The 18810-nt window shown below is 48.4% G+C and overlaps 1 protein-coding gene across 1 annotated transcript; it reads left to right on the top strand.

Annotated features, from left to right (window-relative positions):
• Positions 1 to 389: 389 nt before the first annotated feature.
• On the top strand, positions 390 to 9979 carry LOC130022022 (putative zinc finger protein 56; the record flags this gene model as incomplete). The annotated part of the gene is made up of 5 exons (XM_056112744.1): positions 390 to 557; positions 3838 to 3876; positions 5135 to 5245; positions 9440 to 9658; positions 9827 to 9979. Coding segments are annotated over exons 1-5 (690 nt in total), but the record flags the coding sequence as incomplete, so codon positions are not given.
• Between the last annotated feature and the right edge of the window lie 8831 nt (positions 9980 to 18810).

Here is an 18810-nt window from a genome sequence, read left to right as displayed (position 1 = left end):
GCAGTTCATTGCAAGGTCTCGAGGATGAGGTACTGGAGGTCACCTGGGCAACCCTGGGCTGACACCCGAAAGGGCCTTTAGAGGACCCAGCCATTCCTGGGGGACCAAGTGTCTGTGTGGTGCTGGAGATTGAACCCACACATACCATGCTTGCAACCTCACTCCTGTATCATCTCCCAGTCCCTGAAACGACACGTGTAGAGAGGAGAAAAGGGAGGCCCAGAGAGGTGCAGCAGCTTCCCTGAGGTCACACAGCATGAAGGAGGATCTTTGCTCTGGTGATATTCAGGGCAGCAAGAAGCAGGGTGGATGGCCAATCACCCCAACCACCACCCCACCCCTGTTCCCAGGTCTGAGTGGAATTGACCCACAAGGAAGCTCTGTGCAGCATGTCCAAGTCAGGATCCCCCTTGCGTCAGAGGGTGGTCATGCCCCCGAGCTCATCCAAGAGGGTGCCCTACATGCTCATTCCTCTGGAGCCCGGTCAGGTGGACTTGGAGGTGAAGGTCGTGAGCATCGAAACCTGGGACCATGTGAGCAAGACCAACCTGGTCCAGGTAATGGACCAGAGCAGAGATGGGGGAAGTGGAGTGACCCTCCCCAGGCTACCGGCTAGTCTCCAGGTGGGACAGTTGGGAGCTGGGCCTTGGGTCAAGTAACAGGCCCCTGGATGGGAGTGAGGGGTCGCACCAGGACACACAGCCCAGCACAGCCCTCATGCAGCACCTCTGCATTCTCTTATAGTTTCCTGTGGGACGTCCAGAACCTATTTATGAGTGAGAAGTATGTGAAAGTCAAATAGCTCCACCAAATACTTTTGCGCCCCAAGCAAGTAAAGAATCATCCCCTGAATCCCCCACGGGGCAGGAGGCTAGTACACCAAGAGAACTTTTGCCTTGTATGATGCTGACCAGGATTGAAGCCAGCATCTTATAGGATCCCCTGAGTTCAGAGCCAGGTATTAGCCATGAACAAAATTTTTAAAAGGAAAAGAAGAGGGGCTGGAGCAATAGCACAGCGGGTAGGGCACTTGTGTTGCACGTGGCTGGCCCAGGTTCAATTTCCGGCATCCCATAAGGTCCCCTGAGCACCGCCAGTGGTAATTCCTGAGTGCAGAGCCAGGAGTAACCCCTATGCATCACCACGTGTGACCCAAAAAGCAAAATAATAAATAAAAATGAAGAGCACTTTTCACTTTACAAATATTAGAGGGGGAAAAAGCCTGAAACTCTTTGATTTTGGAAGCAGTAAAACCCCCAATAATCTAGTGGTAACTAGGATGCTATAAATCATTTAGGTTTTTGAAAAGGCTAAATAAGGCCTTTAGGTCAGGAAAGTTTGCTAACTGTGAGCTCAGTATAAACCTCCATTCTAGGATGGGTCCTTATGCTGGGTTGTTTTCTTTCGATAATGTTTCTTATTTGGAACCACACCTGACACTTCCTAGTGTCAGGTGGTGCTCAGGTAACCATTTGGGATGCCAGGGATGGAACTCAAGTTGACCAAGTTCACTGCAAGTGCTAACCCACTGTACTCATCACTCCTGGTCCATACTCTGGGTTTGAAAATGTATTTCTGAAGCCTCCCCCTGGAACTTTCCTTGCCGGTGACTTTCCATTGCTTGAGTGTTGTCAGGGGTAGACCATTAACACATAAAGTGCTCTCAGATGTCCTTAGCAGCCTTTCTTTCCTTTCCAGTTTCTGTCCAGCTCTCAGATGGCTGCTCTCTGTCTGGATTGTTCCAGTTCTTCTCCAGGGCTGGCTGCCCTGTCACTGCTTTCACCACCATCTTGATTTGTTACTTCCCAGAGAAACTCACTGTCCTGTGCCCCACCCATTCCCTATCTGCCTGTTTTACCCGGATCAACCCTGTTTTAGTTTTCCTGATGGCCTTGTGTGTGGGAGCATTGACTCCACACTTGACTGGCCAGTAATGCATCAGAGGACTTCTTTTTACACGAGCTCCCATGCTCACCAGCTACTGCAGCAGCTGCCTCTCAACTCCCTTATTAAATCCATTCCCCTCCAGTCACTGATTCTCCTGGGTGGGGATAATGGTTCTCTGCACATCTGGAGTCTGGCCCTTTAAGGCTGCTTGGAGGACCGGAAGTGACATCACAGTGGGGCCTTCCTGGTGCTTCTCTTCCTGGAAACGGGGCCAGAGAGTTCTTATTCAGGTGGGTGAAGGACCAAGTGGGCCCCAGCGAGGAAGCGGGAATCTGAAGGCTGATTTTGTCTTGCTGCAGGTCAGGGGTGGCCTCCCGTGAGCGCCCCGCACCTCCCCGTCTCCACACTGTGAGCCGCAGACCACGCCAGCCTCTCGCGCTTGTTTTTCTTGTGTTCCCCAATATCCAGGCAGTTCCTGAGGTATGATGGAGTCTTTTGTTGGGCGCGGAGCTTTGGGAGGTTCATCGGGGGCTCTAGTGGGATGCGGGAGTCGCGGGTGTGAGTGCGTGATCCTGGGGGTCCGTTGTGGCCACGGGAGCTGCGGGCCTTGGGGTGCAGGAGCTGCCAAGGGCGGGGGCCTTAGCTTTCCCGACCCTCCCGGCTGACTCATGTTGGTTCCTTGCCCCAGTTTCGCTGTTGTAGAATCTCCAGATTCACTTTGAGGGCCAGAGCCGACACCCCCCCCCCCTCAAAAAGGCTTTAGACCCTGTTGCCGTCCAGCTTTTTCATTGGCTGCCCTCGTGGGTCAGGCCGGGAAGGTGTATCTGCAGGTGGCCAGGGTTTGCCAGTGATACTTTCCTTTTGGAGCTATTTCTGGAGTAGGGTATGGGGGACTCTGCAATCCCGGAGATACCCTGAGGTCTTACTCTGACTCTGCCCTCAGATGTTATTCCTGGCAGTGCTCTGGGGGCCGTGGGGATGCAGAGGATTGATTAGTGTCAGCAAATCAAGCATCCTAACAGGTTTACTGTATGTTGGAATAGGAATATCTGCTTCCTCACATCAAGTTGCAAAGTCCTGCCTAGACTGCTGGCTATCAAGGTGAGTATTCGGGGGTAAAGGGTGTATCTGTGTGTGCTTGCGTATTTGTGTACTGCTGGTAAAAGTGTATGTCTGTAGAAAGTTTTTATTTTTTTTTTTTGCTTTTGGGGTCTCACCCAGCCGATGCTCAGGCGTTACTACAGGCTCTGTACTCAGGAAGCACTCCTGGCGGTGCTTAGGGGACCATATGGGTTGCTGGAAATTGAATTCGGGTTGGCCGCGTGCAAGGCAAACACCCTGCCCACTGTGCTATTGTTCCAGCCCCTGTAGAAAGTTTTTAGAAAAATTTATTTATTTGCTTTTTGGTTCACACCTGACGATGGGTTACTCCTGGTTCTGCTCTCAAGAATTACTCCTGTGGTTCTCAGGGGACCATATGGAATGCTGCGAATTGAACCCAGGTTGGCCACTTGCAGAGCAAACTGCCCTACCCACTGTTTGACCACTCCAGCCCCTGTTTTCTTTTTTTTTTCTTTAAAGAAGAGAGGGGCTCCCCCATGCAATCATAACCCAAACTGTGGCTCTTTCATGGGGCCAGAAGGGGGCGCTGATGCACGGGATTTCTTGGCCTCAGAGTCCTTCCTGGCTGGGCCTGTGTAAACCTTCTGTGGTATCCGGGAGGGATCTCCAGACCAAGGCAGGGCCGACTTTTCTCTCTTGTGGCCAAACCCAGAACTTGTGTCACGAAAGGCAGCACAGATGCCAACCCATTTTGCTTCTCCTGGGGAGAAAGAAGCATTAGTCAGTGTCCCCCAGGCGGGTCTTTGAGCCAGTGCCCAACGGTGTGGCTGGTCAGAACTTGGGGCTTTTGCTCCTGTCCAGTGCTCACAATTCTGACTTGTCCTCCAGGTTTCTGATCCTCGGGAAAAACAGAGGAAGGAGAACATGGTGAGCTGCCATCGGACACACCGAAGCCAGGTAGGAGTGACAAAATGAGGTTATGCAGTGCCAGGAGCGTCAGGCTTCCTGGGATTTCTGTCTCTGACTTGCTTCAGGAAGGATCCTGCCGCCTTGTGAGAGCACCTGGCTCTCTGCAGTATGCGGCCACGTTTGTGTCAGTTTCCTTATATTTGGCTTTAGAATCACAGCATCTCAAAGATTACTGGTGCTCAGGGATGACTCCTGACATGTCTCAGGGACCATATGGGGTGCTGGGCGTCAAAGGTTGGTGTCTGGGTATTTTGTTTTCGGAGCCACATGCAGTGATTCTGGGGATTATACTCTTGGCCCTGCACTCTGGCATTGCACCTAGCAGTCCTTAGAGGACCCTATTGCATGGCGGGTATCACCAGCCCTACCCACTGTCCCCAACTTACGGTCCTGTTACACAATCACGCTGCTTTGTTTCTTTTCGTAGTCACTTTTGTGCCACAGGGGAGATGCTCAGGACTTCCTCTTGCCTCTGTGCTCCGGATTTCCACCTGATATGCATCATGGTTCCCCGGGTGCTCTGGTCCTCTTTGTGCCCTGGCAGCTACAGTAACTCGGGCCCCAGGATATGTTTCCACTATTTTGTCCTCGCTCTGGAGGGCGTCTTCTGCTCTGTCACAGAGTCCAGCATTCATTGGCTGCTCTGTTTGCAGTTCTGGGCATGTGCTGGTCCCAGGGAGACAAAGCAAAGGATCTCTGGGGCCATCAAAGCTGTTGGGATTAAGGCACTTTGAGAGGCATTTGCGGTGGCCCTGAACCATGATCAGAGTTCAACAGGCACAATTGTGAATGCACAGCTTTCAGTCAGTGACTGGACATTGAGTGTCCCCTTCTCCCTAGAGCATGGGCTGTGGGATGCAGGGGGTGTGTGTTTCGTGTTTTGAGCTTAAAGCAGGGTTACTCATTTGGGTCCCACTGATTGTGTGCTCAGTTTTTACTCTCGGCAGTGCTCATAGGAGCAGTGGTGGAATTCCCTGGGGTCAGGAGCAAGTCTGCCACCTTCAGGAACATTCTAGTACAGCATCCTCACATTTTCATAGATGCAGCTGTCTTAGAGAGAAGTTGGGACCTGTCTGCCAGGAATTCGGGTGAAGCCTGGTTCCTCCCAAGGGGACAGACCCTGAGCCCCTCTAGGACCTTGTGGACCGGGCCTCACAGACCAGGGAACATGGTGGGGACAGACCCTGACTCCTGCCCCCTTTGTATGCCGGCTCAGGACACGATGACCTTCCCTGATGTGGCCGTGAGCTTCACCCCAGAGGAGTGGACATGCTTGGATGCCTCTCAAAGAAAGCTGTACAAGGACGTGATGCTGGAGACCTACCAGCACCTGCAGGCTATTGGTGAGAGCAGTGCGGGGCCAACCTTGTCTGGACAGACACGTGTGGGCTTCTTGTGCTGGGTCCTGATTGTGTGTCCAACAGTCTGATGGTCCAGGACTAACATCCGTGCAGTAGCTGTTTCTCTAGTTCCTTTCCTCATTCTCTTGTTGGTGCTCACCTGGCGATGCTCAGGGCTTACTCTAAGCTCTGTCCATAGGAATCACTCTCTGTGGGTTTGGATGAATCTGCAGTGTTGGGGATTGACCCAGGTTGGCCTCTGAATGCAATCTCCCTGCACGCTGAACCATCGCTCAGGTCTCTCTAAATAGTTCCTGGTTCCTGCCATTGCTGAGTTCTCTTCTCTGATCACTTCTAGTGCTACACATAAAGTAAAAAGTAAAGGCCCTCCCGTTGATCGTCGATTTGCTCGAGCGGGCCCAATAACGTCTCCATTGGAGACTTTGTTGTTACTGTGTCTGGCATATCCAATACTCTCGGTAGCTTGCCGGGCTCTCCGAGAGGGGCGGAGGAATCGAACTCGGGTCGGCCATGTTGGCCGCTTGTAAGGCGAACGCCCTACCCGCTGTGCTATTGGTTTTGTTTTTATTTGGGGCAAAATCTGAATCCTTTTGTCTCTGTGCTGAGGGATCACTCCTGGGGGTGCTCAGGGGCCATGGGGTGCTGAGGATTGAACACGCTTGGCAGCTTAAAAGGTTGCTATCTTAATCCTGATACTATTGCACCTGGCCCACAGCTTCAGTTATTTTGTTTTGTTTTGATTTGGTTTTGGGGGTTATACTTACAAATACTTAGGGATTATTTCTGGCTGTGTATTCAGTTATTCATCCTGGTTGTGGTCCAGGACATTGTGTGCTGCTGGGGATCAATTCTGTACGTGTGTGCAGTGTCTATGTCCTGCCTGCTGAATATCACTCCCAGAATAGCTCCTTTATTTCTTAGGGCATCACCCCATCAGATGCTATTCTCATTTCAGTGCTCGTGGTCAATCCCAGTGGTTCTCGGTTCATCAAGACTCAGGGTTTGCGTCTGAACTATGCAGTTAGGGATCACAGATGATGGCTTGAGAGACCCTCCTGAATGTCTGGATCGAACCTTTATTGACCTTGAGCAAGTGCCTGACCTGCTGTGCTGTCTGTCTGGATCCTTTTGTTTATTTTTCAAACCAACTGGGGGCTATGGTCATCTTTGGCCATCTTTGGATTTGTTAAGCTTTGGGGTTTACTGCACTAAGGCATCAGTTCACGCAGGCTCAGGACATTGCATGTGATGCCGAGCCTAGAGTGACAATACAGCGGGCACCGTGCTTGTCTTGCAAGATCTGGACATGCTTTCTATACTCAACATCCCATGTGATCCTCAAGCACCACCAATGGTAAGATTTCTGAGTACATGGTCAGCGAGAAGACTTGAGCATCCCCAGGTGCGGATCCTGAACTAGAGAAAAAAAAAAAAATACTACATACTGTGCTGTGATCAAACCCCTGATGGCCCTTTAAGACCTAGGCTATACTGTTTGTGGTATTTTCTGGGGCCCCATATTTCACTCTTAAATTAAGACCTGAATGTTAGCTCTTGGATAACTCCAAATCTGGAGCATTTATTCGTGCAGATTCTGTTCATGGCTTTCCAGTAATTTACTCTATTTTGTTGGTACACATGGGATTTATTTGTCATGTTCTCCTTGTCTCTCATCCATGCTCCATCTCTGTGAGGTTCAGGGCATTCTGAGGTGAAGCCTGCGGTGATCTCCTGGCTGGAAGGAGGAACCCTGAGGCTGGGGAGGAGAAGCATGTATGCAGGTGAGTGTCTGAGAACCTTCCCTGGCTCAGGCCCTGGGCAGTGTGTGGGTGCCCTGAGCACACGTGAAACTCGCTGTTGACCCTGATACCTTGGGTTCCTGGATCCAGGCATCTGTGCTGCATTCACGCTGCCATGGATTGTCTGTCGTGGAATAATCTTGTGCTTTACCTTCTTGGCTTTGACATTATTTTTCCTCTTCTTCCAGTCGATAAAATTCTCACTCCTTGGTCCCCCTGTCTTTCCCTTACTGGCCTGTCTGTACAGCCTATAATGTCGCTGTACCTTCAAAATATTTTTTGTCATTTTCGTTTAGTTAATAAGTAAGGCCACAATAAAACTATTTTGCCTCTGAGTGATAGTAATGCAGGAAATGCGCTTGTCCTGCACACTGTCCACCTGGTTCAATAACCAGCATCCCATATAGTTCCCTGAGCATCACTGAGAATTTTTAACAAAAAAAAAAGGAAATATGTCTTGTAGGATTGCCAAGCTTTTCGCAGCAATCCTCTGCGGAACCTTCCCTTTTCTGTGGGATACTTTGGACTGTGAGGACCATAGAGATGTCCTCAAGCTGTACTGCCTGGTTAAGGATGTTCCATTCGAAGAATTCTTACATTGTATATTGGGTTTGGTTTCAGAACTCAAAGGACAGCTTCAGGATTTGGGAACTCAGTCACCGAGTATGAGTGAGCCGGTAAGATTTGCAACTTTGGAATCAATATTATAATACTAATGGAAAATGTCAGTGGACCAGCATGTTATTTTTAAAGTGCAGGGCCAGGAATGGCCGGAAGGAAATTCAGAGTATGATGCTTGAGGTCGAGGACCCTTATCTTCACTGGGTGCTGACATCTCTGCTCAAAACCTAAAGAAAATTGTAATATGTTTCATGTAAATGCCGTGCTTTTTCATTTGATTGAAAGTATCTACAAATGGTAATTGTGAAAAGACCTGGTCTTTTAAACAGGTCCATCCACATTGCTCCATGTGTTTCCCAGAGGCCTACCAGGAATAATCTCCGAGCACTGTATGGTGTACCCCCACCCCAAAGTGAAAACAAAATACAGAACAGAAAAAGTCATTGATCCTGAAAAGAATCTGCCAGCAGGTTAGATGTTTTCATTGGCCCCTGTGATCAGTCTCAGCAGTGTTGGATGCAGCATTTCTTCATAAATGCTTTCCGGGCTGTACTCCACATTGAAGTAGAACTGAACCCAGAGTTTAGTGTTTTATTTTCTCTTGAATATGGTGCATCAGTTTTCTGTGGAGGGAGTTATTTCTGCTTGTTCATTAAGTTGAAAAAAATATTTAACAAATTAATGGCCCCTCATTCATCAATTTCCCATGTGTGTCTTATAGATACATTAGGTTAGTTCATGGTAATGCCATCCACCTGTCGGGAATTGCATTGGTGTGGTGCAAATGTTAGAAACCAATCTGCATGTACCAATTTCATGTAACATGGAGACTCTTAAGGCATAGAACGATAATTGGAATTGTCTGCTGTTCTACAGGGAAGCAGCCAGCCCGAGTGGAATGACTCTGACCCTTCAGACTGTGAAAAAGTCTCGAGTGTGCATTTGTGCCCTCAGCCACATGGGGATGCCAAGGCAGGCAGGATGGCCTCTGAGGGTGATCAGAATGGAGAGAGCAACCTCACTCTGAAGAATTCCTCTCCTGGGAAAATGTTCACACAGTCTGTTCTTCTCAGTCCACGGACACAAACCCCAACATTGGGGCAGAACCTAGAATGTGGTAGAGGAGCACTGTTTATAGTGAGTCCTTCACACCAAAAGGGCCACAAGCAAAGTCAACATGGATTGACCCTGTCCAAGAGTAAGGAATGTGGGGGAGCTTTCCCTTGTTCCCAGAACCATGATGTTCCCTTAGAAACCCACAGTGGAGAAAATCCCCAGGAGTGTCAGCAGCAAGGACATGGTTTGAATCCACTGTTACCCCTTTGTGATGACATGAACATCCACACTGGAGGGAAATCACATACATGTAAGGACTGTGCAAAGGCCTTCACTCGACCCTCAGACCTCTTAAAACATTGTAGAATTCATACTGGAGAGAAATCATATGTGTGTGAGCAATGTGGGAAGGTCTTTGCTAACTTCTCACACCTTTTTAGACACAGGAAAATTCATCCTGGAGAGAAACCTCATAAATATAAGGCACGTACAAAGGCCTTCACTCAATCATCAACCCTTACTGGGCATATGAAAACTCATACTGAAGAGAGGCCTTATATATGTAAGGAATGCGGGAAGGCCTTTAATTATTCCTCAGGCCTTACACGGCATATGAGAATTCACAGTGGAGAGAAGCCTTATGGATGTAAGCTATGTGGAAAGGCCTTCTCTGTGTCCTCAAGCCTTGATGTGCATATGAGGATTCACAATGGAGAGAAGCCTTATGGATGTAAGGAATGTGGAATGGCCTTTGTTGCATCCTCAAACCTTATTAGCCATATGAGAATTCACACTGGAGAGAGACCTTATGTTTGTAAGGAATGTGGGAAGGCCTTTGTTGAATCCTCAGGCCTTACTCGGCATATGAGAATTCACAATGGAGAGAAGCCTTATGGATGTAAGGTTTGTGGAAAGGCCTTTGTTAGTTCCTCAAGCCTTAATTTGCATATGAGTATTCATAATGGAGAGAAGCCTTATGGATGTAAGGTATGTGGAAAGGCCTTTGTTGTATCCTCAAGACTGATCACCCATATGCGAATTCACACTGGAGAGAGACCTCATGTCTGTAAGGAGTGTGGGAAGGCCTTTGTTTCTTCCTCACACCTTAATGATCATGTGAGAATTCACACTGGAGAGAAACCTTTTGTTTGTAAGGAATGTGGGAAGGCCTTTGTTTGTTCCTCAAACCTTACTGTTCATGTGAGAATTCACACTGGAGAGAAACCTTTTGTTTGTAAGGAATGTGGGAAGGCCTTTCGTCGGCCCTCAGGCCTTACTGTACATAGGTCAGTTCACGCTGGAGCGAAATCTTTTATATGTCAAGAATGTTGAAAAGCCTTTCTGTTTCTTTCTTGTCTTAGGAAATATAAAATTCATAAATAGAACATTTTGGTAAAGTCTATTGTGTTTGGACCATGGGATGCTGTGCTACAAAAGTGCAGCCAGGAAGGAAATAATCCTGGTAGTGTGTAACAAACTTTCTGTGATGTCAGTCTATAAGGGAAAGTCTATGCCAGTGTCCCTGAATTTGAACTTGATGTGTATGTTAATATGTACTTTTTAGATTTTCTGGTGAAAGCTAAGAGGAATGTGAATAAAAATGCAAAAAAAATTCCCTTTGCTCAGGGCTGTCAAGGTCAAGAGTGGCCGAGATTAGTACCAGGATTTTGCTGCATAGCTTGGAGGCCAGCCACACTTGCTAGGGGAAAAGGCAGCTCAGTTAGAGAAGGGAGCACCAAATAAAGGGTGTTAGGAGGATCCTCCCAGCATGGGAGAAGCATGCTGAAAGTAGAATATAGACCAAACATGATTACCACTCAGTGCCTCTTTTGCAAACCCCAACACCCAAAAGGAGAGAGAGAGAACAAAGGGGAATGCCCTACCACAGAGAAAGCGTGGGATGAGGGGATGGGTGGTGGGAGGGATACTGGGGTCCCTGGTGGTGGGAAATGGGTACTGGTTGAGGGATGGGTATTTGTTCATTGTATAATTGAAACCGAAGCATGAAAATTTATAAGTCTATAGCTGTACTTCATGGTGACTCACTAATAAAAATCTTTAAAAAATGTGAATAAAAAGTCAAAAAAATCTCTTCTATCAGGGCTGTCAAGGCTCACCATTGTCTTATTCTTTGTTGTGACTCTGGTTTGACTTTTTTTTTTGCTTTTTGGTTCCCGCTCAGTGATCCTCAGGGGTTACTCCTGCCTCCACAATCAGTAATTACTCCTGGAAGGGCCTGCGGACCATATGGAATGGCAGGGATTGAAACTGGCTGCCCCATGCGAGGAAAAAGCCCACCCCTCTGGACTGTTGCTCAAGTCCCAGTGACTTGGTTTTGAGGCCCTGGGTTTGGGGGATTATGGCAGAGAAACAGCCACACCTTCGTTCTTCAGGGCCTCCTGATTCCTGTTCTTCGGAGCCACAACCAGTTGAGTCCTACTCCTCGCTCTTAGCTCAGTCACCCATACCTGGGGGACTCAAGATCATTATGGGGTACTGTGGTTGGAATCCAGGTGGGCTGTGTGTGACCAGCTCCTTCCCCCATGCCATCTCTGCCACCCATGTGTTCAGGTACTGGTTAGTTTTGTGTCAGTTTAAAGGATAAATAATTCTGAAAGTTTTATCTTAGTTAAATGGCTCAGGCAAAGTTCTTTAATGGAGTGCCGTGAAGACAGTTTGTTTTTTAAATTTTAAACTTTGTTTTTCCCATCTTTTTGGGTCATACCCTGAAATACTCAGGGATTACTCCTGGTGGTGCTCCGGGAACCCTGTTAAACCTGGTGCAAGGCAAATTTCCTATCTGTTGTACCTACTATTGGAAACAGTTTAAATGAACTTTACAGTGTGTAGAAAGACATATAAAAGGATGGAAGGGGCCTCTTGAATCAAATGTTTGACAAGTGCCGGGAATATGGGTCAGCTCTTCACAGCCCAGCAGGCCGTTCTGTTTACCTCTGATTTTTCACAAAGTTGGTCACGTTCCCCATCAGTTCAATAATAATACAGAAAAAAGGTAAGTATTGTATTTATTTATTTATTTTTATTTATTGAATCACTGTGGGGAAAGTTGCAAAGCTTTCAGGTTTAAGTCTCAGTCATGCAAATATCAAACCCATTTCCCTTTACCAATAATTATTTTTCACCACGAAGAACCCCAGTAATCCCCCCAACCCTCCCAATGCTCGTGAGGCAGATGAATTCTAGTTAACACTCTACTTTGATTAGATTCATTGTTTTGACAAAAGATTCACCATTATTATTTATAGTTTACATCCCCAAATCAGACATGCTGAAAAGGCATTGTGAGATAATTTGTTTTCTACAGCTGGTCACAAGAATTAAATGATGTTTTGCGGCCATGCGATTTTGGATTTCTGGTATTTTGCTTATTAAGCCTGGAAGTATTTCTGCTGAGAGTCAGATAATTATGAGATTGGTTTCTGTGCTCTGTAGCTGTGGCTGTGCCAGAGAGCCGCTCGTGGGGGGCAACTCTTGACCTCGGTAGGGCGTGAAGAACGAGCTGGGAATTCCCCCCTTCCCATGAGGTTTCAGTTGCCCCATCACGACCAGCTCATACCTGGCTTTCCATAAAGCTCCGGAGCAGCTGCCATCTTTCTTTCCAGAGGGAAAAGGAGGAAGGGAGCAACACCCTTTCCCCTCCGGGCAGGCATGGTGGCATGGATTAACGCATAGTCCATTTACTTTTCTGCTGCAAGCTGCCGGGCTCTGCATTAAGTCCTTGTGCTTCTGGAGCCATGGTCGTGCCGGAGACCCACTCGTGGGGAGCAACTCGTGCCCTCCAAGTGTTGTATTTAGAATTAGCAAAGTCCCAGAATGATAAAAAGGATTCAGATCTTCTTACAGGACAAAAAAGGCTCCAAGGTGACCAATATGACTTGCTGCCAATTAATGTCCATTTTTTGGGTCAGAATATATGATGTTGGTGCAACCGGGCAGCGTTCAGGGCCTGCTCCTGGCTTTGCACTTTGATGGTGCTCGGGACAATTTGGAATTCTGAGAGTTGAACCCAGATCAACCCCATGAAAGGCAAGCACCACAAGTGACAAAGCAACTGTACTACACTCTTGCCCCATACTCTGGATTTAAAATTGTGCTTCTGAAACTGTTTTCTTTTTAGGGAAGAGTGCACTGGTTTGGTGTTTTCAAGGGGTAGTGTGTTGACTAGACCATGCTCTCTGATGTTCTTACCAGCCTCTGCTCCTGTTCCAGTGTCTGTCCAGCTCTCTGGGCTGCTGCTAGGCCAGTTCCTCTCTGCATCTCCAGGACTGACTTTGCAGTCACTGTTTTCACATCATCTTGAGTACTTTCCCAAGAAACTCAGCACCCGGTGAATAGTACCAACCTTCCTGTTTTATCTTGAATCAATCCAGCTGCGTTTTTTTTGATGGACTGTGTGTGGGAGCATTGGGTCATTGTTTGACTGACCAGGACAGGATCAGGGGTCTCCGTATCCACAGCCCCCCACTGTGTGACCCACCACTCTCCGCAGTTGCTTCTCCACACCATCACTTCCAGCTCCATGAATGGTCAGCAGCAGGTGGGCATGGGGCAGAGCGCAGGGGCTGAGTTCGGTTCCTATGGGATCTGCATAGGGCAGGGCTTCACTGTCTCAACCCTCCCAGCATGGGACTTTGCTCTGCTCTGTTCCGGAGCATTTGGCCCTGGCATCACTCATGTAGAACCTTCAGATTCACTTCAAAGGGTAGGGTCCCAGCCACCCTGTAGTAGCAGACACAGCTGTCCTCTGTCCTTTGACTTTCATTGATATGGCAGGGCCACATGTTGGGTCGGTCCCTCCAGGAGGCTGGGATTTGCAAATGAAACCTTTTCAGTATCATTCGTTTGGTTTGACTTGTGTACCATATCCAGAGAAGCTCAGGGTCTACTTTTTTTTGGCTTTTTGGGTCACATTCAGCGATGCACAGAGGTAACTCCTGACTCTGCACTCAGAAATTACTCATGGTGGTGCTCAGGGACCATATGGGATGTTGGGAATCGAATCCAGGTAGGCTGCACGCAAGCAACTGCCCTACCCACTGTGTTATCTCTGCAGACCCAGTTAGGGTTCAGAAACTGCCTCCTGGGTTTTCCTTTTTGATGTGTGTTCACTGCTCGCGTGTTTGCAATCATCGAGCGTTGACTGGACAGTGTTCTCTGATGTTCTCTACGAGCCTTTGCTCATGTTCTAGCGTCTTTCCAGCTCTCTGGGCTGCTGCTAGGCCAGTTCCTCTCTGCTATTGTGCTGGCTTAGAGTCACTGCTTTTACCCTACCTTGATTGATGGTTGCCTAGAGAAACTCATTGTCCCGTGCCCTACCTGCTCCCTATCTCCTCTTTTACTTTGAATGAACCCCCTTTGCGATTTTCCTGATGGACTGTGTGTGAGAGCATTGGCTCATTGTTTGCCCAGTACGAGACCAGGGGACTTCTTACCCCTCGCTAGCCCTCCACTGTGTGACCGGCCAGTACAGCAGCTGCCTCTCCACCCCTTTATGTGAGCCCATCCCCCTGGTGCTACAAATTCACCTGGGTAGGCATAATGGTTCTCTCCTCATCTGGAGTCTGGCACTTTAAGGTTGCTTGCGGCAACAGAAGTGACATCACAGGAGGCCCTTCCTGGTGCTTCTATTCCTGGAATTTGTGTCAGTGTTATTGTTCACGTGGGTAAAGGACAGTGTAGGGCACCTGTGACGAAGTGGGACTCTGAAGGCCAACTTTGTGGAACAAGGGGGGTGATCTCCCGTGAGCGCCTGGTTGTTCCCCTGGTGTCCACACTGAGCTGCGGGTCCTCGGCAGCTTGGGGAGCACTTTTGCACTTGTTTTTCACTTGTTCCCTGATATCAGGCGATTTCTGAGGTGCAGTGGATCTTTGACAGGGTCAAGGGAGGAGGATGTGAGTGAGTGATCCTGGGGGGCTCCTGCAGCCACAATTGCTTCCAGCTCTGCAATGGAGCAGCAGCGGATGGATACGGGGCTGAGTGTGGGGGCTGCGGGCCTTGGGGGTGAGGGACCTGCCGAGGGCATGGGCTTGGCAATCCTGACCTCCAGCTGACCTAAATTAGGACTTTGGCCCCTGTCTCGCTGCTGTAAAATCTCCAGATTTACTCTGGGCAGAGTTGCAGCTCCTGCAATGCCAGGAGACCCTGTTATCGTCCGGTTTTTTCAATGGCTTCCCTTGTATGACGGGCCATCCGGAACAGTGGATCATAGGTGACTGGGGTTTTAATTTCCTTTTGGGGCTATTTTTTGTGTGGGGAATGGGGGGTTCTGTATGCCTGAAGATACCCCGAGGGTTTACTCTGGTCCCTGACTCAAGTATTTTCCTGGAGTGCTCTGAGGGCCAATACAGATGCATAGGGATGCAGAGGATTGACTGGTGTCAACAAGGCAAGCATCTTACTAGTTTTACTGTGTGTTGGAACAGGAGTTTCTGCTTCTTCACATCAAGTTGTAAAGTCCTGTCTAGACACTGTCCATTGAGGTGAGTACTGGGGGTAAAGGGTGTGTGTGAAGAAATTGTTTTTTTATTTATTTATAGTTTAATTTTTTATTAGAGGTACAATTAAAGACTTACAAACTTTCGTGAATGCATTTCAGTCATACAATGATTGAGTACCCATCTCTCCACCAGTGCCCATTATCCACCACCAATGGTCCCAGACGCAGGGTGGGGGAGCATGAGGAGAAAGTGTTTTTTTTTTAAGAGGAGAAGGGCTGTGGTGTGATACAGTCACATTCTGGGCCATGGTTGTGGGGGGCAGCCCTCCTGCCAGCCTGCAGTGGGCGCTGATGCACGTGATCTGGCCTCCGAGTCAGTGCCTGTGAGAGCCTTCTGTGGGACCCCGGGAGGAGTCCTCAGGCCAAGGCAGGGCTGAGTTTTCTCTCTTCTTACCAAGCCCAGAGCTTGTGTTGCTAAAGGCAGCACAGATGCCAACCCATTTTGCCTCCCCTGGGGAGACAGGAGCATTAAGCAGTTTCCCCCTGGCGGGTCTGTGAGCCAGTGCCCAAAGGTGTGGCTGGTCCTGGCTGGGGGTTGTGCTTCTCTCCAGTGCTAACTGCTCTGACTCTTCCTCCAGGTCTCTGATCCTCAGGAAAATCAGATGCAGGAGAAGATAGTGACATGCCATTGGACACACCATCCGTAGGTAGGAGGAGAGAGACAAGATAAGGTGATGCAGTGACAGGAGCGCTCAGTCTTCTTGTGCCTAATGTCTCTGAGTTCCAGGAAGGATCCTGCATTGTGCCTTCTTGTTGGAGGGCCCGAATCTTTCTGTATGAGACCATGTTTGTTTCAGTTTTGTTTTTTTTTTTGACTTTTGAACCACACCCAGCTTAAAGAGTACTCATGAAGTAGTGCTCAAGGATGACTCCTGACATGTCTCAGGGACTATGGTCTGGGTATTTTGTTTGGACGGCTATACCTAGTGATTCTGGGGATTATTCTTGGCCCTGCACTCTGGCATTGCACCTGGAAGTGCTTGGGGGACCATATGAGAAGATTGGGTTCACAGCCCGACCTTCTGTTCTATTACTCCATCCTGCTGCTTTATTTTCTTTCCTGCTTATTTTTGTGCCACAGTGGAGGTGCCCAGGCCTTCTTTTCTCTGTGCTCTGGATTCCTACCTGATTCATATCACAGGTCCCCCGGGTGTGCTGGCCCCGTTTTCGCCCTGTCAACTACAGTGACTCGGATCCCAGAACATGTGTTTCCCCTATTTGTCCTTTCTGCTCTGGAGAGCCGTGCCTGCTCGGTCACAGAGTCCTGCATTCACTCGCTTCTCTGTTTGCAGTTCTGGGCCTGCGACATCTTTTTGGGTCACACCCAGAAATACTCAGGGATTACTCCTGGTGGTGCTCTGGGACCCTCTTAAAGGTAATGCAAGAGAAATGTCCTCCCTGCTCTCCTATCTCTTTGGCCCCTACTGGAAACAGTTTAAATGAACTTCACTGTATGTAGAAAGACGTTAAAAAGGACGGAAACATTTTATTCAAATGTCTGACAAATGTTGGGTATATGGGTCAGTTCCCCACATCCCAGCACTCCCCAGGCTCTCCACATCCCAGCAGGGCCTTCCATTTACCTGTGATTACTCACAAGGGTCGTCAAGTTCCTGTATTCCACATGTCAATTCAATAATATCAGAGAAAAAGAATAATCATTGTATTTGGAATGAGCAGAGTCCTATCAATCTCGTAGTCACCAGCATCGTGAAAAGGATTCAGATCAGTTAAAAGGCCTTAAAAGGCTCAAAAGTGACCGGAATGGTTTGCTGCCTATTATCCTCCATTCTTAGGGTTGGAATATACTCTAGGTTTTTATGTGTACATGTATATACATAAATATAAATTTGATATATATAATTTACATGGTATATATTATGTATAACACAAATACCCCATATATTATATATATATATATATATATATATATATATGTATGTATGTATGTATGTATGTTTGTCTGTGGTACACACCTGGCAGTTCACAGGGCTTACTCCTGGATTTTCACTTTGATGGTGCTCAGGGGACCCTTTGGAATTCTGAGGATTGAACCCAGATTGAACCCAGACCACATACAAGGCAAATGTCCACCCCACTGTACTACCCCTCTTGTCAATACTCTGGATTTGAAATTGTGTTTCTGAAACTGCCTCCTGTGGTTTTTCTTGTAGGCAAGAGTCCACTGGTCAGGCGTTTTCAAGAGGTAGCGTGTTGGCTGGATAGTGCTCTCTGATGGTCTTAGCAGGCTTTTCCCCTTCCCAGTGTCTGTCCAGCTCTCTTGGCTGGTGCTTGGCCAGTTTCTCTCTGCATCTCTAGGGCTGGCTTCAGAGTCACTGCTTTCACCCCATCTTGATTACTTCCTCACGAAACTCAATGTCAGGTACCTTGTACCACCTGCCTGTTTGACCTTGAATCAACCCACATGTGTTTTTCCTGATGCACTGTGTGTGAGAGCAGTGTTTCAATGGTTGACTAACCAGTACAGGGTCAGGGCTCTTGTCCTTACCCCAAGCCCCCCCACTGTGTGACCCACCACTCCAGCAGCTGCCTCTCCAGTACTATTTCCAGTCCAGACCCCTTAAAGCACCAATTCACCTGGGTGGTCACAGAGGATCTCTCTGCATCTGGACCATAGCCCTTTAAGGATCCTGGTGGATGCGGAAGTGATGTCACTGAACTGGTACTTTCAGCATCCTTTCTATTCTAGTCGTGGTTGCCTGTCTCAGGCCGCCATTGGTCTAGTGGGTAGAGGAGAAATTGGTGGCGCGTTTGACAGGGTGATTGTGGAGGCCGATTTTGTGGTTCACATGTGTGAGCAAGTGATTGTGGGAGGGTCCCCTTAGCCAGGATCGCCTCCAGGTTCAGGAAAGTTCAGAGGTGGGTGGGTGCGGGGCTGAGGTACCTGCACAGGGCGGGGCTTAGCCCTCTCAAACCTGCCAGCACTGGACTGTGCTTGACTCTTTCCAGTGCCTTTGGCCCTGGCATCACTAGTGTAGAACCTTCAGATTTACTTCAAAGGGCAGGGCCCCAACCCCCCCGAAGCGGGTGACCCAGTTCTCCTCTATGCTTTGATTGACTGTTGTGATGGGAAAAGGCCATCCAGTGGATCATTCCCTGTGGGTGGGTGAGGTTTGCAAGTGAAACTTCCTTTTTTTTTTTTTTGCCTTTTGGGTCACAACCGGCGATGCACAGGGGTTACTCCTGGGTCTGCTCTCAGGAATTACTCCTAGCGATGCTCATGGGACCACATGGGATCCTGGGAATTAAACCAGGTTTGGCCACATGCAAGGCAGAGGCCTTGCTGACTCTGCTATCGCTCCAGCCTCTTCATTATTTTTTTGGTTGGGCTTGTGTACCGTATCTGGAGATGTGCAGGGTTTACTTTTGGTTCTGCAGTTGGAAATTCCTACTTATGGTACTCGGGGATCATATGGAATGCCAGGGATTGATCTGGGTTGGCAACATGCAAGGCACATTCCCTGCCCGCTTTACAGTCTCTCATCCCAACTTTTGCATCTTTTTTCTAGGTCAAGA

Source organism: Sorex fumeus, unplaced genomic scaffold (genome assembly GCF_029834395.1).
Source record: "Sorex fumeus unplaced genomic scaffold, SorFum_2.1 ptg000019l, whole genome shotgun sequence".
NCBI lineage: Eukaryota > Metazoa > Chordata > Mammalia > Eulipotyphla > Soricidae > Sorex > Sorex fumeus.
The sequence above is the reverse complement of the archived record's forward strand: the minus strand, read 5'-3'. Positions and strand labels throughout refer to the sequence as shown.